General features: G+C 45.2%; 1 protein-coding gene across 12 annotated transcripts in view; it reads left to right on the top strand.

The window, feature by feature from the left end:
* Positions 1 to 6,259: 6,259 nt before the first annotated feature.
* LOC118219803 (SRC kinase signaling inhibitor 1-like) overlaps positions 6,260 to 27,862 on the top strand; it is a 148,754-nt gene continuing 127,151 nt past the window's right edge. For 5 of the 12 annotated variants that reach the window (XM_035403231.1, XM_035403227.1, XM_035403240.1 and 2 more), the window contains exon 1: positions 6,261 to 6,578. In XM_035403231.1, coding sequence (XP_035259122.1) covers positions 6,557 to 6,578 — 22 coding nt within the window. In that variant the 5' untranslated portion in view covers positions 6,261 to 6,556. The other 7 variants (XM_035403230.1, XM_035403229.1, XM_035403228.1 and 4 more) reach the window with 5 other exon arrangements.

Raw genomic sequence — 27,862 nt, 5'->3', positions numbered from 1 at the left:
TGGGTAGCTTTTGCATGAAATTCTGTTCTTCTGTCAAAATGTCTTCCCCCAATGTAACTGTTTGTAGTTGCTATTTAGCTAGCTCTGTAATTCTCCTGCTTTTATTTCAATCAGTTGAAATCAATTTGATACAGCATGCATGCTATCTAGCTAATTTTTAGGCCTATGTGTAGCCAATTTCACTAACAACGCTAACAAATTTGAAAAGGTTACGGATAAGTTTATGAAAAAGTCAATCACATTAAAAGTATATTAACTAGCTATGACAGATGGCCTGCTAATGTTACTTATCCCACATGTGTTACTTATGTCCAGGGGGTATTTCACGAAGCAGGATTACTGAGTTAGCTGCATAACTGCACTGAGTAAAACCAAGAACAGCTCTTTTTCAGTCCATGTTCCAGGTTTTGGAGGGTTCCGAGTTTTACTCAGTGCAGTTATCAAACAAACTCAGTTATCATACTTCGTGAAATACCAAACAAGGAAAAACACAAAATGCTGCACCAGCACTATGCAGTAGCTACCGTACGATGTTCCCACGCACTAAGGGGTGCACTCAGTGTAAAGATCATGAGAACACTGCATAATTACTGTTACCATCTATATAGAATCATTCATATTGATAAAAATGATATTTTCAATATCTCTGACCACCTCACCTCTTCGCCTGACATTTTGCTTGTAGCACTTGTGTCTTCAACGGAGATGTGGGTGGGGTTGAGGACTAAGGAGGTGTGAGTGAGGTTTACAAACACAGAATATACAAGGGCTGCAAAATCCTACATAGTATACTTTTGAATGTGTTCATCTAATTTGCTTGCTGTGTTGACAGCCTCATCTCCTGGATGGTCAAAATGATTAATAGAAGAGAAACAGCCACCTGGTAACAGGCATTTAGCTATGCAATACAAATGTAACAGTTTTTGTATTTTGCTAATTTACTCAGAAAATATCTTGCCTAACACCATGAAATTTTACTTCAAAGAGCTTTGACATGTCAGTTGTGATTATCTGTTTCAATTACATTCAAAACTTAATTGAGTCGGAAATAATTAAATAATTAAAACCACATTATAGTACAGTAGACCACAATATATGCCTCAAACACCTTTAAAACTGGATTGGTCTTTCTGGCTGTATACCAAACTGGTTCTGTATGTAACAGGGAGGCAATTCTTTGTCATCTTAAGTAATCACATTTCAGAGAAGTTGGACATTACCTATGAAGTTCCACTGGGCATTATTTTTGGGCCACTTCTGTTCTTATTGTACATGCTCCCAATATCATCCGTCAACACAATGTTAATTTTCATTCCTATGCAGATGATACATAACGGTATCTGTGTAGCCAAATGACCCCATTGAGTGAGTGGCTGACCAAGAATTTCCTGAAATTGAATGAGGATCAGACTCGGATATATTTAGCTGGTCTCAAATCAATAAGAGAGGCCAACTTTTTACTAGGTTGGGCAGTCTGGTTCTACAGAAAACAATCTGTAATTCTAGGAATCATTTTAGATTCACGCTTAAGTTAAACCTCTCATGGGTAAAGTGGCCGGGACTGCTTTCTTCAGCTAAAGTGAGACCCTTTTTAGCACAGCAAAATGCAGAAAAGCTCATACATTCTTTAATATAAGTCACTTGGACTATTGCAGTTCTCTTTTTACTGGTCTGTCTAACAATTAAGGAACTACAAATTATTCAGAATGCTGCAGCCACAATTTTAATAAAAAACCAAGAGAAGAGGGAGCACATTACTTCTGTTCTGTCTGCATTACACTGCCTTCCTTTGTCTTTTAGAGTTCCGAATAAGATCCTTTTTCTTGTTTATAGAGCATTAATGACCAGTTTTATTAAAGGATTGCGACTGCTTTTCCAATGCAAAACCACTTTCTACAAGGTCACTCCATCTATGTTGGATTTACTAAACGGTTGCAGTGGGGCAAAATCGTCATTGGGATGTAATTTGCGGACATTACGTCACTGTGGCTTTCCTTTTGATGCATAGTTAAACAGGGTGGAGATTATTTAAATTAGGCCAATTAAGCATTCTGTCTAATTTACTAAAGCACACATTAATTCTCGATCCCCCTCTTTGCGTGGGAATTTTTAGAACTCCTGAAAGCAGACGGCAATTTGCCTGCGCGGATACAGCCTGTACTTTACACACAATGCCGAAGAAGGGTGTCGGGTTGTACGCGCGTCCTCGGGAGTCAAAACAGTTTCACTCGTGGGCTGCGTTGGGTGGAGATGAAGGAATGCATCCTCTGTTGCACAACACTCTGGAAACGAGAGAGGATTTAGCATATGTTTGCCACATGTTTCTACTAATCGCTTCTCGCTTATTTTCAGATATAATATGTAATTATATTTGTTTTATTGAAAGGACTCCTATTGAAGTCATCTGCTAGCAGTTTGTTTAAAATAGCAGCTCTGAATGCAACAATTTTAACAGTTGTTCAGTGTACGCATTCAGTAGGGTATACTGTATAATGAATTGTGAGTACAGTTTTACCATCAGATGCTCTGTTGCCTTCGTCCAACAGAAGGTAATCTATGTCTATCACTTTGACAGTGATTTCACTGTCACTCCAATTTTTTGTCCCTGTTGTTGCTGTCATGTTCCTATGCCGTAATATGGCATTGTGAATCTGTACCTCATTGACTATTACCAATAATTCCTGATCTGTGAATTGAAGTTTTCTTTTTCGTGTGGTTCCCTCACTACTTGTGCCTGGTTTCTCCGTATCCATGTCTTAACGCCTTGTAATCTGGATGTGTAAGCATCCCATATTGTTTGTGACCCTTTTTATGGGTCTCTCCTACCACAAAATTGCAAATGAGGGCATTGATTTTATTTGATTGCCTAAATAGAACCGGTCTTAGTAAATCGGTAGTTAATGTGTCGGTATCTGCGACCGCAACAGAGCCACAATATAGCACATGTTTTGGCCACTGCGACTATTAGTAAATCTGGCACTAAATGGCTTATCACCTATTTATTTTTAATGTTCTCCTATCCTTGTATGTCCCAACTCTAGCCGTTAGGTCCTCCACTGCTAGTGTCCTCAAGATACCAAAGGTATTGTAGCACACAAAAAGAGTGAAGAACAGTTTGGAGGCTGTAGCCTCTCCCAACATGCATTGGGTTGGAGGCAGTAATACCCCCTGGACAGGCCGCAAATCTATTGTAGGGCGCACACATAATTCCCTCACACATTCATACCTAGGGGCAATGTGGAAGGAAACCTGAGTAACTGGAGGAAACCCACACAGACATGGGCAAATCATGCAAACTCCACACAGAAAGGCCCCTGGCCGTGTTTCAGATCCAGGACCAGGAGTGCTGTCCACCGCCCATGTCCTGTTCTTACAATTTCATATTCTTTTTGAAAATATAAATATATATATGTGTTTGTGTGTGTGTGTGTGTGTGTGTAACAGGTGCTGGGCTTTCTCGAGCCCCCATAACAACTTCAATGCACCTTGGCATAGATTGTACAAGTCTCTGGAACTCTACTGGAGGGACGGAGCACCATTCTTCCAAAAGATATGCCCTCAATTGGTGTTTTGATGATGGTGTTGGAGAGATCTGTCTAACACGTCGGTCCAAAATCTCCCATAGGTGTTCAATTGGGTTGAGATATGGTGACTGCGCAGGCCATAGCATATGATTCACATCATTTGCATACTCATCAACCCATTCAGTGACTTCCCTCATGCCCTGTGGATGGGGGCATTGCTATCCTGGAAGAGACCACTCTCATCATGATAGAAATGTTTCATCATAGGATAAAGGTGATAACTCTGAGGAACAACTTTGAGGAGTCAAAATACTTTTGGTCATATTGTGTATGTCTGTACTGTATGTATGTATGGAAGTATGTATGTACTTAACACAACAAAACATCCCCAGAGTTTCTGCCTCTGTTACGTGACCTGGCAGGTTATTCCACATATTGACTACTCTCTGCATGAAAAAATTCTTTCTTATGTCTGTATAGAATTTACCTTTTGCTAATTTCCATTTATGTCCCCTCGTTCTACTAACAGAACTCAACCTAAACTTAATGTGAAAGTTAAGTTTAGTTCATGTTGGCTGGCTCACCAATTTGCTTCATCAGCCCTAAAGAGAGATATGAAACTCCCCTTTCATGGCTTACCAGGGTGAGGTATTTCTTAGTGCACCGAGAGGCAGGAAGTGAGCATGGCGTGAGGTGGACCACGGCACGCAGGTGTGCTGTACCTCTCTGTGAGGAGGGCTCACAGTGAGGAGCGGAGCACCGCTGTCCGTGTTCATCTGCCGGCGGGCTGAGCCGGGCCTGCGGACTCCCCTGGGTCCTCATTTCCGCCCCGTTCAGTGAGGTTCCATTCATCACCGCCCAGTATCGCTCAGTCATGAAGGAGATTGTTTAATCATCAGTAGTATGGTGCTTTATTCTGCTTGGTTCATGCTGCATGACTCAAGGCCTCTCATTACAGCTCTTTTTGTGTACTGTATGTACGACAGGCTTTTGGCCTGTTGCTGTTGAAGGTGGGGGGGAGACAGGAGGGCCCGTGCCGTTCGGCTGCGGCCGGGAACACGGCGGACCGTTATTAATGGAGACCCGCTTGCCAATATTCCCCTTTCAAACGGGAAGCGAACAGCAAGTTGTGTTTTTTTTTTTTATTCATAAACCAGCCGGTCAGCAGGCAACCGTGTTCCGAAGTCAGGGCGCTTTTACATTATTCATGGAGCGGGTCATTTACAGGCTCTTTCTCTCCGTCTGCCTCTCTCTCCCTCTCTCTTGTCTTCCGGTGCCGCAGCACTCCCTGTCTTTCATGGCCCATTAGCCATTCCCTTTCTCTCTCTCTCTGCCCGTCTCAGTTCGTGAACTTTGCCTGATGTCATGGATTCCCCTCCTCCGTAGTTTGATTTAGACCAACATCTCTGCCCGTCTGACATGTTTTAACCAGGTGATGACTTCATTTGTTGTGTGTGAACTGCGGCCAGCTTTGAAACCCTATGGTTTCTGAGGGTCCTTGTGCAATACAGTAGTGTGTCTGTGGGGTGTGGGCCTCATGAGTCTCTGCCTGTTAATGCAAATGCTAAATATGGAATTGAAATGGAGAATTATAAAATGATTGGAAGAGTCGAACATATATTGCCGAGAATAAAATTGATTTTATTGAGCCGGACAAAACGCTGTACATGCGTATCATTTTTTAATATGCTGAATCACGTCCTTATCTAGTGAATGGTGTGTGTGTCCTACGATAGATTGGCGACCTGTCCAGGGTGTATTCTTGCCTTTCGCTCAATGCACGCTGGGATAGGCTCCAGCACCCCCCGCGACCCTGACAAGTGAGTATAGATAATGGATGGATGGATGTCCATATCTGTTCATTTACAAACTTCACAAAAATATGTGGATGTGTATTAAGTGTCTGTCCGCTCTGAATAATGTGCACGTGCGTATCTGCACGATTTGCTCTCACAAGTGCAGTGTGAATGAAGCTGCACATTTTGAATGCAAAAGTGGCTGATGTGTGCCCTATATATCTGAATCAAAATCATAGTGGTCTTGGTTATTACATAGATCCACAGCCAACCCCCCCCCCCTCCATTGCCACACTCAAGCCCCCACTAACATGACCCCTGTCATCCCTAGTCATTTTCTCACCCCTAAAACAGTGTCTTAGATCCCCAAGCTCTTTCCACTGGAATAGGCTCCAAATTGGTTTGCTCCATGCCACAATAATCTCCTGTACCCCCACCACTACCCCCTCCCCCAATGTGTGCCTGTATGTCGAATTTAACAATCAGCATCCAGCATGAAAACTAGGACTATTTATTCTACCTTCTGGGCTGCTCATAAATCTGCTCATCATTCATTAGCCTAATCTGTGAACGAGCCAGCCGGAGAGCCCCGCTCCCGTGACCACGGGCTGCTGTGCCTCCCCATCTCCAGCTGTGACTCACAGCTCCTGCCGACTGCGTCTCTGGACTCCCCCTGATTACCATAATGGCGCGCAGTGTGTGACAGCCCTCCGGCCTGTAGCATCACTGCGCCTTTAAGAGAGAATGAGCGGGAGAGTGGGGAGAGTGGGGGAGGGGGGTGTGTGTATGGTTGGGGGGGGGAGGTTGTGGGGATGGATGCTGGTGAGATTGAACAAAAAATTAGCTCATGATAAATTAATGCATTCTTAGCTGTGCCGAGCATCTCTCTCTCTCTCTCTCTCTCTCTCCCTCTCATAAGCACTCCCGCGCATGTACACACACCATCGCCGTAGCGACACGCGCGCGCACGCACACGCGCACGTGCGCACGAGTCGCCGGGTTACAACGGCGCAGCTGGACCCCAGCCATCCCGCGAAAGGAGGATCCGAGCCGGGAGGAGAGAGAGAGAGAGACGGGGAGAAAGGGAGGAGGACGGAAGGAGCGGAAGAGCGAATAGGAGCGCAGGCAGTGCGAGGGGAGACGAGCGCTGTGAAAGGATACAGAGAGACAGGGGAGGAAAAAAAAAAGAGAACAGGAAACGATATTACTCACAGCGCAAGTGGTCCGCGTTGCAGAATGGGAAATGCACCATCCCAAGGCATGTCTGCTCTATCTCCATGAATACTGTAGTAGCAGGTATTTTTAATTTGTGTGTTTTCCGACTGCTGGCTGTCAGTTGTCTGGGGGGGGGGGGGGGGTGGGGTGGTTGTTGTGTCATTGCTTGAAACTGATGCTCACGTTCTGTACTGTAACCCTGAAGCTGAACAGCGGAGGTGGGGACTGGGAAACGGGGTTGGAGGGGGGGGGGGGGATGCGTACGCTGGTGTCCGCCGGGGACGGGCTGCGAGCGGGCTAGCCGCCGGGGGTCCGGCGGGCGGATCTACGGCCACCGACGCGTAGCTCAGTCGCCGCCGCACGCGAGCGAACGCCGCGGAGGGACGGTTTGAACTGGAGCGGGAGGGGAGGTGGGGACCACGACCGTGACCGCGGGCGAAGGGGCTGTCAGCCGCTGCCTGAGGAGACCTCGGGGAAAGGGGGAGCGTGTAGGAGCGAGAACGAGAGAGAGAGTGGGGGAGAGAGCGGAACGAGTGCGGCGGCGAGAGGTTGTTGAGAGCCGCGCGGTGGCTGTGGCGGTTCGCCTGGAGGACGGGGTCGCCCCGCGACGCGCTCCGCTGGGACGGGGTAGCCGAGCTGGCGGCACGCTGGCGTGCTTCGCGCGCGGCGTGTCTGCAGAAATGCGATAAAACAGGACAGGGGGAGAAACGGTGGAGAAAAGGACGTGTCGTAGAGCCTGGTGGTGTGCTGCTGCTGCTGTTGTGTGTGTGTGTGAGAGAGAGAGAGGGATCAACAAGGGGGACTGCAGGAGGAGAAAGAGCGAGGGACACCAGGGCTTCCCTGGGATGGAGGGGGGATGGCTCTATAGGAGGGAGATGGAGGGAGGTGAAAGGCAGGGAGACAGAGGGATGGAGGGGATGGCTCTGTAGAAGGGAGGCGAGCGGCAGGGAGACAGAGGGACGGAGGGAGCGAGGCAGAAGAAGGGTAGCGCTGGCGTGAGGACAGGAGAGGCGTCGTGGAGCAGGGACCCAGCGCTGGGGCTTCTTTCCGGAGGATTCTGTAGCGCAGCCTTCACACGCCTGTCACCCAGGGACAGCCCGGTTGCTACGGAGCAGTAATCACCAGAGAGGGGAGAAACGGGGAGAGAGAGGAGGAGGAGGAGGAGGAGGAGGAGGAGGAGGAGGAGGAACAGCAAGAGGAGAGAGGAAAAGAGAAGGAGAAAGGCATACATTAAGCTGGGCTAGATGTAGGGCAAGGATGCTGTAGCCAAAAATGATAATAAGACATTTGGGAAAGAAGTCGATGGTGTCACAAAAATGACAGTGGAGCAGTGGAGTCAGGGATACATGTTTGAAAAGGGGATATTTTCATGATGCAATGCAAACTGAAATTTGCGTAACGTTGACTTACGTTGCACATGCAGGAACTTTTTCCATAGTCATTGAATGAATAATTTGTCTTTAATAAGATTACTGGCATTGTGAAATAATTGCCCATACCTAGAATATTTTCTTTGAAATTTTATTAAGCTCCACATGAATTAAGCAATTTGTTAATTGATTGAAATGTATCTGAAGATTTTCCAGGTGCTGTTTTCCTCAACATGTAAATAGGATAAAATAGGTTAAAGTAAAATGTGTTTAAGCATTTTTTTTGGGACACACCACATTTGACCTTAGCTGAATCTGTGCATTTAGACTTTTCACCATGATCTAGCCTAATTACTGAGTACAACTCATAAGGGAAACAGTCATGCACAGTTAGGAAAGAAAACTAACTTTCACCAGCACCTGAAACGGCAAATCGTTGTCTTTGAATGGCCGATTACTGTATAACTAAATGAACAGTACTGAAGCTCATCTGTCTCTGCTTGCCTGTGGGAGAATGAAGCTATTGCTTTCGGTCTTGTTATTGTGTGTGATTATGGTGCAGTCAACTTGGGGTTTCATGATTTCATTACCCCGGGATACTAAGTACCACTCAATTGTTTTTTTTTTGTTTGTTTTTTTTTTACATTCGAAATATATCTCAGCTCTCACATCTGCTGGTAGTTTGGAAGTGTATCCAATCCCCTCTTCTGGGGTCGTTACGCTTTCTCGTCACATCGTTGCCGTGCGCTCGTAATTCTCTCGCCGAGGTTGTGCGGACTTCTCAATGTCGTTCGGCGGCAGTTAAAGCCGCTCGCTCTGGCTGGGCGGGTCGGACTCGCGAAGCAGACAGAGCTCCGCGTCGGGCCTTTATTCTGGCGCCGCTGCGTCCGAGGTGACCCCTGCCTAGCGAGGCAGCTCCAAGGTCAGCGGACGTCCGTCGAGTTCGACGCGATCCCCGCGTGAGCGTTGCCGCTGAATCGCAGCTCCGGGACGGGTCTCTCCTCGCTCCCCGTGACGAGTAACCCACCGGGCGCTACGGCGTTCGGGTCCTGTGCACGCAAGGCACCGCCGCAGCGTGATTTCACAGCCGGGACCCCTGCCTTTTCCACGATGGTATGTATCAGCCGTACGGCTTTGCGCTCCGTGCTGTTGCAGCAGTTTTCCGTACTGGGTAGCCATGCCTGGTCTATATCATGTTTGGGGGGGAAAAAATAAATCTGAGAATGCAGTGTGAGCTTGTGCCACACAGACATGCGGCAGACAAGGAAGACCAGGACATGTGACAAACCAGGAAGGGCTGTGGAAACTGGGGTACGGGGCTGATGCATGGAGGGAGGAAATTGCAGGGGAGGAAACAGGAGGGATAGCTTGGAGTGAAGACTGCTGTATCAGTGCAGTGATGCGTCGCATTTGGAGATCTGAAGCAAAGTGTCGGGCTAATGGTTAGCCCGCTCCTCAGCTATCAGGTTCGAACCTTTATTCATTGTTAGGGAAAGGTTTTTTATGAATCGAGGGACCAATTCAAACCGGGTTATTTAATTGAATCACCTGTTTGAATTGCTCTGTAATTAATAATACAAAGCCAAGGCTTATTGCAGCGGAGAGTGCTCAGACAGATTATCTTTAGACTCGCGTTGGACGAGGTCCTCGAAGGTGGTTCTAAATCTTGCCTTGTGGAATTACCCTTCTGAAGGATTTAGCATTTTTATTGTGCATTATTTTACATGCCTCCATTAAAATACTGAGCTTAGGCGAAGCGACCCTGAGTGTTATGTGTTATGAGAGAAATCTCCAGGTTACTGATGGCAGTTGAAGTCGGTGTGTGTCAAAGGAGGATGCCTGTGTATTCTTCTGGCAGTATGTCATGCACAGAAGGGAGATAGTCTATGGCTGGTGTATGTCTACTGTAGGATGCTTGTCTATTTGCACTGTTGTTATGTGCACAAATCTATTCATATGGGTGTATCTGTGTGCAAGCAGAGCAGGGTTGTGTATTTATATTCACTGGAACATTTGCCTTTAAGGGACTATGTGCGTATTTGTTTGTTTTTTTTGTCGTGTGTTTCAAAAGGAGAGTGTTCACGTGTTTGTTTGGGATGATAATGCCTGCGGGAGGTAATGTGTGCCTGTAAGAGCGCGTGCGTTAGGTGTGTTCTTCCACGCTCCCTATGGTGAGGGAACATAAATGCTGCTGTCTGATTGGCCGGCGATGACGACATGATGCATGGCTGCTGGCTGGATCAGGGGTTTTTGAACTAAAGGAACCTGCTGGGAGGAGGGTGGTATCAGAGGGCCCATGTTGTGTCAGAGAAGTGGCGGAAACGCGGCGAATGTGGGCGCGGAGAGGACCGGTGCTCTGTGGGAACTGGCTGTACCCTTCAGACTCCTTCACTGTCTAATCGGCTCCTTTCAGCTTACTCTGCAGCTGCAGCTGGTAAGTCTGCCTTTTCCTGCAATATGCTACGCTTGGGGGCTGTCAACTCTCGGTGCTCTTATTTATTTTACAGGCACACACAAACACACACGCACACACACACGCATGCATGCATGCATGCACAGGCACGCATGCGTGTACACACACACAAACACACCCTAGGCTGTTTCCCACCTCTCAACCCTCCGAATGCATTGTAGGGGGCAGGATTTAGATTGGCAGGTTGTGCTATATGTCAGCCTAAGGCTAGGGCTCGGCCAATCGTGGGTCTGGGTTTTGTGGCATGGGTCATGGAACTCTGCTCTTTACAAGGGGGAGGATGGAAGGTGAAGTCCAGGACTAGTGTAACTATACTGTACCACTTCTAGCTTGGGACTACAGCTCCCACCTAGCACAGCAGCATCGCTTAACCTGTTCACCTCTTTTCTTAGCAATTATGGAACACTCAGTTTTGATCTGCTTTCCCTAGCTTGTTAGCATTGGATATTAGCAAACAAGCTTGGCAATGCTGTGTATTTATTGGTGTTTCCGTGCAGACAGAGACTGATGAGTCTGCAATTCATCAATCAAAGCAGTGCGGTCCCGCTCTGGTCCCCTTTTCTGAGGTGCGGCTGGAACACGTCACTATTTTTCTGCTCACTTCACATTAACAAGGCGTTCATTTCACATCCTTTTCATTTACGGTGTGGGAAATGGTGCCTGGAGGTCTGGAGGTCTGTTAAACAGCCAGAGCAGAGGAAACAAGGCAGCCATTATTGTTTTAAGGCCGAAGTAAGATACTATTTATTTTCTGTGGTAAGTAACAGCATCAAGCATCTGATGCATCTGTGTAATCATGCTTTGAATGAGCAATACCTCATAAAGTCACCACTGATATGGGCTGGAAGTCAATAACATTTAGCTGCCATTTACCGTATTTTGACACTGTGACATTGTGTATTTGGAACTTTGATATGAATGGAACATTATTGTACTACACAGTGTATAGTAATGTGAACTTGGTCAACCTCACTGGACTGTGGGATGTGAAATTTTATATACAGACTAGACTACAGAGTGTCATCGGATAAGGGTAGTCAGGGAAAAGATTGTAGATGAACTAAGATGAAATAACCTCAGTGTGTCATACAGTGTCAGAGGTGAAGCCCTTCTTTGGAAGGCCTGTCTGGAAAGCTGCAGAAAGTGGCAGGTGATCCCAGCCATATCCCCCCAGGTCACACCTCACAATATCCTTCACTGTAAAAGGCCACAAGTCGAGTCACAGCGGTGGCACAAACAGTCCATTACTCCTGACACCAGGGAGACTCTTGAGTGTTCCTCTTGCCATAGCCTGTTGCTGTCTACTATTAAAAGTGCTGCAAGTCAGGGCAGGTCTAGACAGAGAGCATGTCTATGGTGAACAGGGCAACGCTGAGTGATGTGTGTCCTAGATAAAACCAGGCCAGCCTCACAGTGGACCTCAACTGATGCTGGGGTCAAATTTGAGGCAACTGGGCTATTGGTTGTCGCAGAACTACAGGCTGATACAGGGGCCTAAAGGTGACCATGGCCCTGTAGATGCATGTACACTGTAGGTATGGCCTGTTCTTCTCCTGCAGATGTTTTCTACATCCACCAATACAGTTGGAAGTCATCCTACCTCTGCATTACCCTCTGCATGGAAGTCAGACTTTTGAGTCACAGCCCCCACCCCCTTAGCAACCGGGATGGCAGAGCAGAACCATAGAATTCCACCTCTGAAATGCATGGCACGAATGGCACGATCAAGGTTTGTTGTGTATTTGATCGGGGTAAAAATGAGAGAACAAGCAGATGATCAGAAGGGCAAAATACAGAAAGAAATAAAACAAAGTTTGTCATACATAAAAAGAAAGGAGAATGAGAAGAATTGCAAAATAAAATAGCCAACTCAAGAATGCACATTCAGGTATTATACAATGGCGTAATATTTGTTTCATCATTTTCAGTTAAATTTGAATGGCCTTATGGGAAAACTATTTCATTTGAAGTATTCTATTAAAATCTACTTTTGTGGTAGAAAAGCTTATGTTTGGGACTTCAGCCCTGTCTGTTGTCTCTAGGGGTGGTCCCAAACACCTAATGAAAAGCCGGCTTCTTTCATAGTACCCGGTATGCAAGTTCTCAAAGCTCGAAAACTGCAGTGCCAACACTCCCACAGTGCTGGTCACCTTTCCTTCTTATTTTTTTTCCTGAAAGCAGGAAACTTTTCCAGTCCCTGGTATGTTTTATCTTTTTTGGGACACACATTGCATGGAAAATGGCATCCTCTGCCCAATAGTGTCAGCGACTGTGCACTGCTGGAGATGGGCTTCTGACTGTGGCGTGAGTCAAACGGCATTTTCTCAGATACATTTTAGACTATAATTCATTAGATGCTATCACTGTCAAAGTCACAATTATTCACGTTTACTTGGGCAATGCAGAGGATCTCATTAATGACTGTGTTAGGAAAACACACTTGCAGTCTCAGAAAACATTTGCGTCTCCCCCGTTAATTAGGTTCTTATCTGTTGTGTTTTTAATTGTTCGCGTTCTCTTCCTGTAGTGAGAGCTTTGACAGTTGGGACTGATACCCAAACTGCCAAAAAAACAGCGTATTCTCGGTTGTCAGGCGGAAGGTGAACTTGCCAGCCATTTCTTCACTTTGCCACTCATCACGTTGTAACACAGCTACTGATACAGCAGAAGAATTACACCAAAGAGAGTTAAGGGCTCATTTACATTTTTTGAACGTTAAAAATTATGAAAGCTCTCTAGAAACTGGAAACGTGCACAAAATCAGGCAAGGAGAGGTGTAATTGTGTGTAGGTGAAGTAAGTTTCCTCTCTTGGCCTCATACAGTCGGTGTGTGCAGTCGGTGTGGCAGGTGGACGGCAGCCATCTTCTTGACATTGTTCGTGGCGGACCTGTCTGACGCCGCCTTGCATTCTGCAGATGTAAGGTGCTCGGGCAGCGCTGATATGCCGACCCTGCAGCCCGGTTATTATCGTGCGAGAGCTCCCAGGACTCGCAGCCCGGGAGGAAGACCTTGTGTTTCATCAGCGGCAGTGTCAGCGGGAAAGGTGCCGGCGGTGGCAGGTCTGGCCTGCTGCCACACTGTACCTGCAGGCCATCGTCCTCACCTATATATATATATATAGTAGAGAACATGTTCCTGTGTCAGGCACTCCAGCTTCATTTTAATGAAGTTGTTTTATATATATATATATATATATATATATATATATATATATACTCACTGGCCACTTTATTAGGTACACCTTGCTAGTACCGGGTTGGTCTTCTGCTGCTGTAGCCCGTCTGCTTCAAGGTTTGACGTGTTGTGCATTCAGAGATGCTCTTCTGTATACCTCGGTTGTAACGAGTGGTTATTTGAGTTACTGTTGCCTTTCTATCAGCTCGAACCAGTCTGGCCATTCTCCTCTGACCTCTGCCATCAACGAGGCATTTTCGCCCAGAGAACTGCTGCTCACTGGATATTTTCTCTTTTTCGGACCATTCTCTGTAAGCCCTAGAGATGGTTGTGCGTGAAAATCCCAGTAGATCAGCAGTTTCTGAAATACTCAAACCAGCCCGTCTGGCACCAACAACCAACACCAAGTGGATGGTGAGTGTGTGTATGTATGTGTGTTTATATATATATATATATATATATATATATATATATATATATATATATATATATATACATATATATAACCACTTCATTAAAATGAAGGCGGAGATTGATCTTTAAAAAGGAATTGAAATTGTGGGTTGCTGAAAAAGCGAGGGTCCCTTTGTTTTAGATCTGGTTTCATTCCAGTGAAACGAAAGATAGCGAGCAAGAACACAAAGCAGCCAAACATGGGCTAATTTGTGAAAACACTTCTGTTCCTGCTGTATCTCAATAGCCTTCATCTCAGCATGGACAATTGCTAACTTCTTGAAATTTACAACAAATATTTACCAGTTTGCAAACTGCCAGCCTGTGTCTTTGAAAAGAGCCATTCCGTCTCTCAATTTCATATCTATGTGTCTCGGTGTGACATGCTGTTGCACTAATGAAGCACAGATGACATACCGTCTGCCATGAACAAACATGCACACTGTGCATATATACATACATACGTAAGTACGTACATGCATATGCACATTCACGCAGGCAAGCATGCATGAACGCACGCGTGCACGCACACATAAATTCATACATGCATACCTACATACAGCGTTATGGTTATTTTGACTACTTACTACTGATAAGTGGACTACACAGGCACACTCCTTTGTGTACGCTCATAAATAGTACCGAATCTTATATGCTAGAAATGGTTACCTACTGTAAAGTTTTACACCATAGCTAAACTACTGTTTATTAGAATGTTGTGTGCTCCAGTAATATTTGTGTCATTGCCACTTGACAACAACAAAGAGCACATGAAATTAGGGCATTTTCAACCAAGCTTGAATGGGCACCGACTGTCCGATAAAGGCCCCTGTTGAGATGTCTCCTGAATAGTGGAATGGATGGGGTTGAAAGAGCAGAGGTAATGTCCTGTTTCTTTTAGCATTAAAGCTATGGCATGGAGTATGTTGATGACATCATCGAATGATTACCGCCTGCAGGCAAGAAGCTGCAGCCGCTAATGTTATGATACACTATGATAAATACCCTCGTGTTTGAATGACATTCACCAACTTTTCTTTTCACTTTTGATTTTCGCATCAGTCCGGTTTCTGACAAGAACATGATGGCACACACATGAAACCAGTGGGTGGATATTATTTTAAATGAGTTTTTCAGTATCCTATTCAATCCTGGCTTTAAAAAATGTGTTCTTCTTGAAAGCAAAGTGATAGGTATTGACACTTTATATTTTCATTTTTATGAATGCATATTTTATACTTATCTTTAAAAATATGGATAATGGATGGACCATGCCAACTGCATTTTTCATACTGTTTCATTGTCTGTAAATTCATACTGCTGTTTTGCATAATTTGAATGGTGTGATCGATCATATGCGAACCAAGTTTTCAAGATTAGTTACCAGTCACTGCGCTTCTTTATATCTTGTTTAATGAAAGTGAATTATTTGAAATTGAAGTTAATTTTAATGCTCTTAACTGAACAACAGTATTGCCTTTTCAGTTTATGCCTATCCTAATTATTTTCTTCATAAGAAAAATTGCTTCAGAAATCAGGTTGTATAAAGTATATATTTTTCATCTTGAACATTCTCAGCAAACACACAGTGCACTACACACCTATTTTAATATGATATGATGTTCTTAGAAATCATGGTGCATTGTGGGTATCTGTCTGCTCAATTCATTGAGTCAATACATTATAATTTAAATTAGATGTGAGATACTGTATCCCATCCATTCCGAAAATCTGTGTGCTCTGTAAAAAAACGGCCAGCGAAAATGAAGACAATTTATGGGAACTGAGAAATGAAATTGCCATTGTATAGCACTATTGTTTATTATATTTGAAGGATTTTGTGGTTTCTCTTTCAGTTTGGAATGCCTAATTGTGTTAATCAGTGACTATTACAGCAACCTCTGTATTCCACCCAGGAAAGTGCAGACAAGTGCTGTCAGGATGCCAACTGCTGCTTCTTATCAGACTGCAGCTGGGCTCAGACAGACGTGAGTCAGAGAAAGAGACTTAATGTGCAGGTGAACAGGAGTACTTGTGTGTCCCCGTTGACCAGTATAGGTTGTGGTGTGCCATGAAAAGCCGGCATCTCAGTCGGCTGAAACCCTCACTTCCCTGGGTGACTCTTGTGCCATCTGTGTGCCACCTTGTGGATCTGCCAGCACAGTCGGCGCTGACGCATCTGGATTCCAGACCGGACTGTGGAGCCCACTCGCAGACTAGATCGCAGACTACAACACCCATTAGCCCATTGTTATTGGTAAACGAATTATCAGAAAAGGGCAATAATGGATATCTGCGTTTTTGAATAGTCTGCATGTGTTGTTCCCTCAGATCTTTGCTGAGACGCTGAGTGTGTACAGGATCCCCCGAAACCGTAGCATCGCTACTAATTACGAATCTCTTTTTCCTCACTTGTCTCCCTCCCCTGGCCATTCTAATGGAGTAAAAGGTTTTATTAACAGGCACAGTACAGGAAGGGTCCATGCCGCTGCGCTCTAAAGATCTTAATTAAATCTGTATGCTATTGCTATGTTTATTATGGTTGTAATTTAACCATGTACAGCTTGATTAATTTTTATAAGTTAAAAACGATCCCTATTAAAAATGTTGTGGTCTGCATTAAAATTGGTCTTCCAATTTGGTGTAGTAGTATAATTACCTTCAAACATTTCACCAGCCTCATGCACCTTATAGTTAATGAATCTGCTATGAATTCTGGGAGCTGGAGGCAAAGGAAATACATAATGGCCTCATACACTCTTTCAAGGTAAAGTTGAAACGACAGGAGCAGTGCTCCAGGTGGCTCATTCGGTTGAGGCACCACGCTGGTGAATAGATGAGCCCCACAGTCTCGGGACCCGGAATCCGGACCGCGCCAGTGCCAGCTGCGGCCAGTAGCCCCATAGGGTGATGCTAAATGGGCCATTGCATTGCCCAAGCAATGGGAGCATTCAGACGTTTAGCGTTCTGCGTTTCACATGCTGTCTGGTGAACCTCATTATTCGAACTGGTGCCCACATATTGTATTCCTCCAACTCAGCTCTGTGGGAGTTTGGCTGTGGGCTGCAGCATGACGAGAAGCTACGTGTCTCAAAGGAGAACCATGGATGCCTTCACTCTCCTGGATCAGCAGCGGAGATCACGCACAAACGTTCTACAAACAGTCTATTGGATATTCCAAATTATAACATTGACTGCAAAATCCAAAAAATAGGTCAGACTTAATATGACAAAAATACTTAAGTTTGACATACTTTTTTGTTACATTTAACATTACTTTCTTGTTAAATAGGACAAAAATATTGCCAATGAGGTGAGACAGTTTGACTAATTTTGATATTTGCCAGATTGGTAAGACAATTTCACTGGACTAATGAAAAGCACCTTACAACAAGCTAATATTTTCCTGAGAGAAAAAAAAATCTCATTACAAGATCAAAACAATTAAATTAAACCTTTTTTTTGTGGTGGTGGATATATATTCAGCCCCACGTTGGGGGCCAAATTGGTATTAAACAAAGATAAGAACAACATTACGAAGCAACAACTGTTATTTTTGTTGTTTTCGCTCTGTATTCCAGCACATGGAATTTAGAGATAAAAAACATGAAGGTACAAACAATATGAAATAACTAACAACATGAATATGACTGCAGACTGTTAGCTTTACAGTAATTTGAGGGTGTTTACATCCATATCGGTTGATGATCCCTGTAAGAATTACGACCCTTTTTATACATAGTCCCTCCATTTTAGGGGAGCAAAAGTAATTGGACAGCTGCTCGGCTGTTTCTCGGCCAGCTGTGTGTCTTTGCATCATTAGTTTCATGCGCAAGAAAGCTAACAAAATGTCTGGAGTTGGTTCTAGGTGTGGAATTTGAATTTGAAGTCAGCTAAAATGGCCTCTTTGTGGGGAAACCGCTTCTTCTGGAGGGATTTATTTCTGTTATGAGTCGGTGGATGAAGCTTAATATCAGTGGTAACGGTGAAGCAGTGACTTAGACCGTGAGCGGGTTGCGGTGTTTCGGTGGCTACGCTGCAGCATGTGCACAGGGAGGACAGCAGTTGCATAACTGTCACTCTGTGAACTCTCCCTGCGTTCCCCCTGATGGTGGCAGGCAGTCTGCTTCTTTCAGAGTGCTCACACGGCTCTCCCTCCCTCCTTCCTCTCTCTTTAGGAAGGGGCTAAAACAATCCTCATATGCAGTATTGCTGTTTTCTTTCGTATATCTATGGCTTTGTGTGTGTGCATGTGTGTATGTGTGGGTATAAATGCATACTGTGCGCAATATGTGTATATTTGTTTGTGTTTGAGTGTGCATGCATACAGTATGTGGGCACATCTCTGTTCATGGCTGAGTGCGTGCATATGCATGCATGTGCATGTTTATGCATATGGGCTGTGCATGTTTGCTCATCGTTGTGTGTATGTATGTCTCTGTTCCTAGGCGGATGCCAGTCTCTGTATCAGTGTGAACAACAGACCAACTGCTGTTCAACAAACATGAGCATATGATCTGCTACTCTGTTGGCATACTGTACAAGCAGGAGACAATAAACTAGCAGACTGCGACTATAATGCTAAATCATTTCAATACCCTATTCCTATGCTGGCACTGTATGAAGCTGACATCAGTCTCTAATGTCAGGTGCCGTTAAGTCTTTTTCTGAAGAAACATTTCGGAAACGGAATGTTCCGGAAGGGCGTCCTTCCCAGGATCCTCTTCCCCGCCGCGCGCTCTGTTCTGTCACTCGGCCAGAGCCCAGCTCTGGCGGAGAGGGATGACAGGTCTGCAGCTTGGCTGTGTGACTGACTGGGGCTTGCAGTGATAGCTTAGCTGCGAGAAGGCAGCAAGTCCTGCTGTTTTGACCTTCCCCGAGAACAGAGGGTGAGCAATGGGGAACGGCCACCGCCTCTCGCTGCCAGCGGGCTAAGCCGCGCTAGCGCGCTGCAGTAAATGGGGCTAAAACAGATCAGCGTTTCCGCCCCGTGATGGTTCCATCAGCGCAGGAGGAGGAAACCGTTCCACAACACCCCCCCCACCCCCACCCCCACCCCCACCCCCCCGCACCTTTTTTTGCAGTTACTAGGAAACAGCGGTTCTGTAACCGGGGGCTCCTTTTTGGAACACGACGTGGCTCCGCTGATCAACCGGGGGAACAATCAAAGGTGCCTGTGAGGGCTGCTCTGTCCCCCACCGCGGGGCGCCCTCGGTGCTGTGAGCTCGTAGCCGCGCCGCGCCACGCCGCGCAGTCCCATCTGCCGTTGCGAGGGCCGGCTCCGAAATCGTCGGGGAGGAAGAGGAGAACCCCGTCCCCCCCCGTTCGTTCATCCTCGTGCCCCGTCGCCGCATTTGGGGCTGCGTTTCTGCCGGACGTCTTCCCCACAGAGCGCGCTTGACACCCTTTGATTGGCTCGGTTTAAAAAAAAAACGGCAAAAAAGCATTAGCGGAACATTCGCCCGTCTCCCTTTTTTTCCGTTGCTTGTGTAACGGATGCATCCATCTGTTCGACATGTAATGTTCTGCCTGAAAGACCCTTCGACACTGATTGAGAGAATCGCACAGAGCGCCGCGAAGGCGAGCACACGAGTGGCTGATTCGATGGTAAAAGTCATCGTCTCTATAAAACGGTTACTGTTTGTACAGGTCAGCCTTTTAAAAGGCTCAACTGACAACTGAAGGTGCAGTTGCTTTGGCAGGTGTCAACCTTCCTGTTGTTTATTTAGTCTTGGTAGCTCTGCTACGCAGATGCAAGCTAGTCATCAGTAACAATTGAGGGCCATTGAGGGGCTGTCAAAAGAAGGGGGTGGATTAGCTCGTGAACGGGAGCACGCCGCCGGAGGTGAACGGGAAGGATCGATGGGGGAGCGATTACACGTCCTTAATGAGGTGCGCGCGGTATTGGCAGCGGCAGGGACCCGAACCCTGCAGCCAGCCGCCACGCTGGCGGAGGGGTTCCCGAGCTGAAAGTTCATTCGCTCGTCCCCGCGCGTTTGTCTTCATTACGAACCGTTTGCGGGAAAAAAAAGTGGGACGGATTGATGTGGAAGGGAACCGACCCGACTGGATCAATAGACCCCCCCCCCCCCCACCACCCGATTCCGCAGCGCAGCATCCATCAAACGCCTGATCCCCCCCCCCCCCCCCCGCCCCCCCCCCTCGCGCTTCTTAAGCCCTGTCAGTCAAACTGCGGAGTGTCTGGATCAAAGGAAATCGGCGTTGTGACACCCTCCATTTCAGCCAGCGCCGCTCAATGCGCTCTGAACTATGACACGGTGTCATCCACACAAGCCTGCTCTCGCCAGCTCAGAGCGGGGATTATCGATACGCCCCCTTTCCCACAGGAGCGCTCTGCGCTTTATTTTATTATGTAGCCCATTGCTCACCGCTGGGAATCTGAGACGGAAAGGACGTCTTTGGAAGTCATTCATAATTTATATTGCTGAAACTTTCAATTCTGTGATATTGCCCAGTCGTATTATATACTAGCTGATTTTATTGGCGATAAGTGGAAATCTGAAATAAAATGCACTTAGCCGCTAACATTTATTTGGTTCAATTTGTTCAATTGTCAATAACATGGTTCCTTAAGTGTAAAACCTCCTGATATGGGCTAGGGCAGTCAATAATAGGGCCTCTCGGTGAATAGCTGAGGCAGATGTGTCTTCTTCTTAGGGAAATGTATAATGCCGCAGAAGAGGAAGACCAGCTGCATTTTGATTATACAGCCTGCAAATTACAATGATTCAGCCAATTAAGATACTCACGTTGGACACCACCTGTTCACTCATCTGTGATCAAGGGAGGACTGACCATGGTTAATCAATGCACAGCATTCCTGTGGGTAGGTCCCCTTAGTGCTTTCATTTTCACTGTAGTCCTCTACCCAGAATCCCGTAGAATTCTAGAAAGGAAGCTTGTGAAGTTCATAATGTTTTTGGAGTCCGGCATTGACAGACCCCTCTCACGGCTGAGTATATCACTGCTCTCTCCTAACGCTACTGAAGAGTCTCTGGTTTGGTTTATGGTTTAATAAACCTTTGTTTTATGGTCATGGTTTAATAAACCAGCTCAAAAAGAGAGTTATTGAACAAATACACAGTAAAATAATTTGGAATCAATTAGTAAGCTATAACATAGGGTGTTTATATAGTATTCATCTCAATTATAGCCAAATAAAATAAAGATATGGGTACATTGATAATTTGGGCTCAACTAGGAAGGCAGCCAAAACAAATAATGTAGAGAATATTCTAGAATATTTACATCAATAAACATTTATTTTACAATCATCTCACAATATTCAAGTTTGCCTGTGTTTATGGAGATGATTTTGTTTGCAGAGATGTTGTTCATTAGCAAGCTACCTGTCTACTAAAACAGGTCTCTAGATTGTTATATTATTAATTTATTTGTTTATTTGCCAGCTACTTGACTGTCCCAGAATTAAAATGTCAAGCTAAAATTAATCTTTTGTCCCTGGGCTGATAACACTGGTTTGTGCAGCTAATCATGAAAGCTAGAAGCTAGAAGGCGCTAGCGATAAATTGGAGGTAAAAAAAGAAAATGCACACACACACACACACTCTACAGACTGACATACTACTGCTGGTGGCAAATACTATGAATTTCTCTAGGCCTCTCATGGCTTATGGGTTCCAGAAGGTTAATCACTGCAGTCCTGCTATAGAGGTTATTGACTGTTTTCATACAGTAGCGATGGCTTCCACAGATGTGTTTGACAGGGCATTGAGGAGATATTGCTAAGGGAAGGGAACATGTCCAAACAGCAGTGTATAATGAAGACTTAATCAAGAAAGGGTTCACTGTAGGGCTGTTAGCTTAGAGCCCTGAGTGAGTGTATCTGTGCTGTGTGCACGCTGGCGTGTAGACGGGTAGTTTCTGAATGATTCATGCGGAATGCAGATGAAGCGCGCGCCAGATGCCCCTCGGAAGATGAAAGTTGCGAGCGCTCTTCCATGTGTCGCCCCTCTCCTCCTCCTCGCTCTCCAGCGGGACGGCAAGCGGGGCTGCTTGTCAGAGAGATGGAAGTGCCCCGCACAAACTTTTCTGCTTTTTTTAAAGTTAGAAACACGCTCTGAGGGCCGTGTATGAGAGGAACATCGTTTGTACATTTATAAATCATTCAGCATTCCCTTTCAAATGTGCCAGACAAAATATGTAGCTAAAGGCAGATGTCCCAGACCACTGAGCGTGGAGTGTGTTCTTGGATGGGCCAAGGAACTGTATGATCTTGATTTGATTTGAAAATGGAGTTCTCTGTAGAAGTTTTTTTCCCCCATCACCCAAGAGCCTTTTTTATGAGTGATTATAATTGAACATTTCAAGTCAAAGCAATTAGTTTGTTGTCCAAATTCATGAAGAGCTACCTCCTTTGTCATTTCTTACTGTCATTTACGCACATGAAAATGCTCAACATGTGATTAGTTATTTGGAGATGAGCAAATTTTGGCTACGTTTGAGTACAGTCACATAATTACTGATATTTTTTCTTGTATATAAAATGCACCGAGAATTTATTAATGGAGTTTGTGTTTAAAAAAACCTCTTTGAACTTATTTATTTTACCTTTCAATTCATGCCTGGGACCCTTTGGAAGTCATCCTCAACCCACTCGTTTAGAATCACAATCGTAGAGGGGAGAAAAAAGAAAAATAATTATATACATCAGCATACTACATAGTTCGTAGTTCAAGTATACTTTTCACACGGGTACAAGTCAATCCAATCAACTGTAAAAAAAAAAAAAAGAAAACCTCAAAAAGGAAAAAAGATGCAAGCAAAATATTCAGTTTTGCTTTTAAACTCTTTATTTGGTATATTTACAGTAACTACTGAAGAGGATTAGAAGGAAAGACGAATAGTTTCAAAATGAATATTTTGGCTATAAAATCTGGCCCAGGAGAGAAGATAATCAGTCATGCTAATGATGACAGTTGTGTGCTTAATGACTCTCTTATTAATGCCAGAACTTTAAGAGTATATGCCAGAATGCTCCAAAAAAAAAAAAAAAAGAAAAGAAAGGAAGTCGATAAAAACAGATAAAACACAAACTTTGAAGGAATGGACCTCTGGAGCACATCCAAATTTGCAGACCTCAGCGAGGAGGGCACACAAAAGAGAAGTGGTACAGGAGAGGGAGAGAGAGGGAACATCTGCCTGCAGAAGATGCCAGATTCCGTCTCTTCCCATCTCCCGCGCTACCGTGTCTTCAGGGCTTCAAGCTCAGGTGGCTTGATATATAGTATTGATTTTTCTCGAAGCGGTGCGTGCGTGTGAAATGCGAGATTGCGTTTTTGTGGCCGCAACCTTTGTTTCTGACCCCGTTCTCCACTTGTGCCTTTCTCAGACTGGCATCTGTAGCACTTTGAGGATCATTTCACTGGATGCTGCCAGAATTGTGGAGCTCTCTATGTGTGGAACATCCCAGATGATCCTGTGCACTGGAGTGCAGAGTCCAACCTGTCTGTTCTCTCTTCAGTAAACTTTATTAATCCTTGTAAAATGCTAAATACTTTAATCATATCCCTTTGAGTCTGCTTCACTAAAAATATTAATTGCTGTAACTCTACATAAGACCAGTCTAGTTACCCTTCTCTATACTTTTTCTTGACTGCAGATGCCTTTATACTGTTATGACCAAAACAGAACATAGTGTACATTTAGTTTATTCTACAATAATTGCTGCATACCCCAGCATCCATTTTGACTTAACTGTTAATGTGTTGCTTCCTGAGGTGAAAAGTTCAGGGGTCAGAAAGTAAAAATCCTGCTTTGCGTTTCTTCCAACTATGAACTCAGCCAGCTGAGTTGACCAACTAGTTCTTCTTCCTGAAGAATGGTGCTAATCAGCAAGCCCGGGTGATTGGAATAAAATACTAGGAGGACTTTTACTTTCTGAACCAGAAGTTTCCACCTCTGATTGTTTCTGTTCCTTCCAGAGAGGCAATGCCTAAGTATTATCGTGCCATTTTATGATATACATACTCTATCTTTGAACTGTCCACCCCCCTCGCTACAAAATAGCCCTGCCATACATGCTTCAGGCCAATGTGCAGAACTTTAGTACAGTAATGCTAATTTGGCTAGTGTCTGCCAATTTCTGAACCTTACTCTATTTACTTATAAACTGTCCACGCAAAGGTCAAGGTCATCTGTTCATCGCCAAAACATCTTACTATTTTTCTTTTCACGAGGTTGTTTATACCCATGAGAAAATGTTGAGGTCCCAACTCTGATCCCTAGGGTACTCCTCTTCCTATCATACCCAGTTATGGTTCCTGTTATTATCATTATGGACACATACTTTAAGGTTGTGATGTCCCTGTATTTGTTCAATATGCCCTGTATATATGCAAGGTGTTTCACAAAGGTGACAAAATACAAATTTCAGCTTGGGGTAAAAGCAGCCTGTTCATTCAAAAACTTGTCACCCTATTACATGACTTTAGTGTTTTCATTTTTTGTTCACTCGCTGTATAACCTGTTCAGTTAATGCAGGACCAGAAAAGTGAAGGAATAGAAGGAAATCATTTCTGTACGTGCCTTTTGGGCTCCTGTGGTATATTTTGTCTCATCAGGATAGGACACCTTGCATGTCTATATGCAAATGCAATTTTTACCAAGAGTTACTGTACGCGTTGACTACTCTTTAATTGTTGGAAGTAAGAAATTATAAGCAAGCAACTGGAGTCATGAAACAAAACTGAAAAACTAAATAAGCTAATCGGCTGCTGTATGACTCAAACTCTTCCAAACTGAACATATTTGCATCTAAAGAATTCAAGCTAAATTGAATGACAATAATTTCAACTGATAGTAGTGATAAAATGTGGTGAGAGTTTACACCACTTGGTTAACTTCTGCGACGGAACTTCTAAAGACGGCCACTGGTGTCACGTGCAGATGTGGCCATAACGCTCGTGGCTGGTCCGTTCACTCAAAGTCCCAGCCAGGAGAGTGAAGTCCCACGGCTGCGTGAGCTCTCTCTGCTGGGCCTCCGGGGCCGTCCCGGAGCTCAGCGCCATCGGCTCCCCCTTCGTCTGCCATTTTGGAGTTCGGTTTGTGCCAGGGTGAAATGAACCAGCAGCGGGAGCCAGTGTTACTGCAGCTACGCGTCCGAACTGTTCTCCTCTTCACCAGAGACCTCCCCCAGTACAGCCATGCCCACCGCTGCTGCAGTTACGTCACACTTGGGCGCAAAGACGTGCGCCCGTGGACGCGCGCGAGCTCGCACGTTCCGATTGTGCCTCCGTGAATAGCTCCCGGAGAGACGCTCTCCAAACGGGAGGCGCAGCCTGCAATGCAGAGCGCAGCCGGATGCGCGGAACACTCGAAGAGAATCTTCCCTCTGCCTTCTCGAGTGCAGAGGCGGCAATTGACATGTTTTCACTGCCTCCCACCACACCTGTGCAATTCACTATTCGCATACCAAGCCTGAGCCACATTAGCAGCCAGTATTGTGACAGCCATGTTATGCTTCCCTTTTTGGCACGTCAGTGAATTAGCACTAATGGCATGATAGGAAAGAGAGGCAGGCTTAAATTGCATAAAAAAGTGTTATAAAAAATGATGGAGTGGAAAAACATGAAAATAGCTTGGTCCCTTTGACTGGAGGATATTCTCTTTGCTTGTGCGTTCCTTTTATAAATCAGTTTAATGTAGAATTAATGGGCGTCCTGACAGCATTGCCTGATCACCAGCCCCTGAAGAACTGCTCTTTCAGACCACGGGGATTAGCTCCTACTCTCTGCCATGTTCAAAATCTGAGTTAGCCTACCCATGAGAAACAGGCCTGAGCCCCTGTGTTTCTGCCAAGGACTGTCCTCCATTGAAACATGTCGCGAAAATATCGTTCTGATCACGCTTCACATTCATACAAAACGAGACAAAGGACTTTTTTCTTTTTTGGTGAGCTAAGATGCAGGCGCACCGAGTAAACACACAACCTCCTTCGAAACCCGAAGGATTGTTGCAGTAGGAAGATATTGAATTGTCCGGAAAATGACAGTATTGTGGCAGGGTGAACGGAGAGGATGTAAGAACAGGTGTGACGAACAGCAGGTACTTCCTGGCAGTGACCAGAATACTAAACATTCACCGCTTGCAACTTGATTCAGAACTTTTATTATATATATTTGCTTCATCCTGTATAATGGTGTGGCTTTATTTAACCAAAGCTCTTCAGTAGCATTAGGATAGTGGTGTAATGGACGTGATCATGAGACGGGGCTATTTCCTGCTGCACTCTGAACACAGAAGAGTGTAATTTGTTTCTTTTTTTTCCCCACGGAGGCACATTTAGATAATAATCAGTTAGTAACTTGCATGTTAAATGCCCTTAAATTTAAATAATTAAATGGAGAAACAATTAGCTTTGGAATGATGGAATAAGATCTGATTCTGCAGCAAAAAGCAATATTTCATTTTTAAGCTTTTCCCCCACTGACAGCCAAAATCTTCAGCATGTCTTTGTCAGTAAAGACGAGGACTTCTGTTAGCCTATCTCGGTCTTTCACAGCTTAAGCGCAAATGCCTGACCCCTCTGTGCAGGATAAACATTTAGTCCAAAACATGGCAGGGCAAATGCGAATCAACCCACTGCACTAGCAATCTAAGCCGCTGCAGACACAAGAAATGCAAGACGACAATGACATCATGAAATAACTGCCAAATAGCAAACAGGTTCTTCGGAATGTGACTCAATGGGTTACACGGCATGTTATAGTGTTTCTGGGCCAATAAACCTAAACTAGACAGGGATTCACTTTTATATACTGAGATCTGCATTCGTCAGTCATGCTTTTGTAAACTGAGTTTGTGACTAGCTTGCTGTCACAGCTAATATGGTGGAAATGCAGAAGCTGTAATATGGAAACCGCACGACAAAGATAGCTGTTTAGTCAGCCCTGTAATTATGTTGTGCCAGGTGTGTAGACAGTACTTCAGCAGGCCACTTTCCCTGGACCTCTGTTGAGTGGCATTTAGTGAAACCTTGGACAAAGCAGCGCTGGAGAGGCGTGACACTTTTGTGTGTGTGTGTGTGTGTGTGTGTGTGTGTGTGCATGTGTACGGGCATGTGTGTGTGCACGTGTGTGTGTGTGTTTACACATGCATGTGTGCGTGCATGTGCACACGTGTGTGTGTGCGTGGGTATGCATGTATGTATGTGCGTGCGTGCGCATGTGTGTGCGTGGGTGTGCACGCGCATGTGTGTCCGTGGGTGTGCATGTATGTATGTATGTATGTATGTGTGTGCGCGCGCGTGGGTGTACATGCGCATGTGTGTCTGTGGGTGTGCATGTATGTGTGTGTGTGCGCGTGGGTGTGCATGTGTGTGTGTTTGATAGAGAGAGAGAGAGGGAGAAGGAGCAGTGCATGCTGCAGAGGCCAATCTTCCCAGTGAAACAGCACCCTGGGCTGAGGCTCCCCTGCAATTACGCTCTCAGCCTGCATATCTTTTCATCTCTCCCCAGCTTTCGGAAGCAGCCTTTTGTGCTGCCTGTAAAAAGCCTTTTGAGGCCCTGTGACAGCGTGAGTGCTTTTGCACCCTTGAGCTCTCATCTCTATTCAGGTTGTAAATACCCATACCTCTTAAGAGGACAGATGCGCAGAGTGTGCACGTGTGTGGCCGTGTATACAAATGAATGCGCATGCTTAAAGCCTATTTATGCAACCTATACATAGCGTACTAGCGATGTTCATCACTCTCCCCCATAACTCATACGGCTTTATTGAAGCAAATTTGTGAATCATATGCACAAACACACTCACACACACATGCATGCACGCACACACCCTCACACACACATGCACACACACACACCCACACA

This window comes from Anguilla anguilla, chromosome 2 (assembly GCF_013347855.1).
Source record: "Anguilla anguilla isolate fAngAng1 chromosome 2, fAngAng1.pri, whole genome shotgun sequence".
Taxonomy (NCBI): Eukaryota; Metazoa; Chordata; class Actinopteri; order Anguilliformes; family Anguillidae; genus Anguilla; species Anguilla anguilla.
Note: the sequence above shows the minus strand (reverse complement) of the source record. Positions and strands in the feature narration are given on the sequence as shown.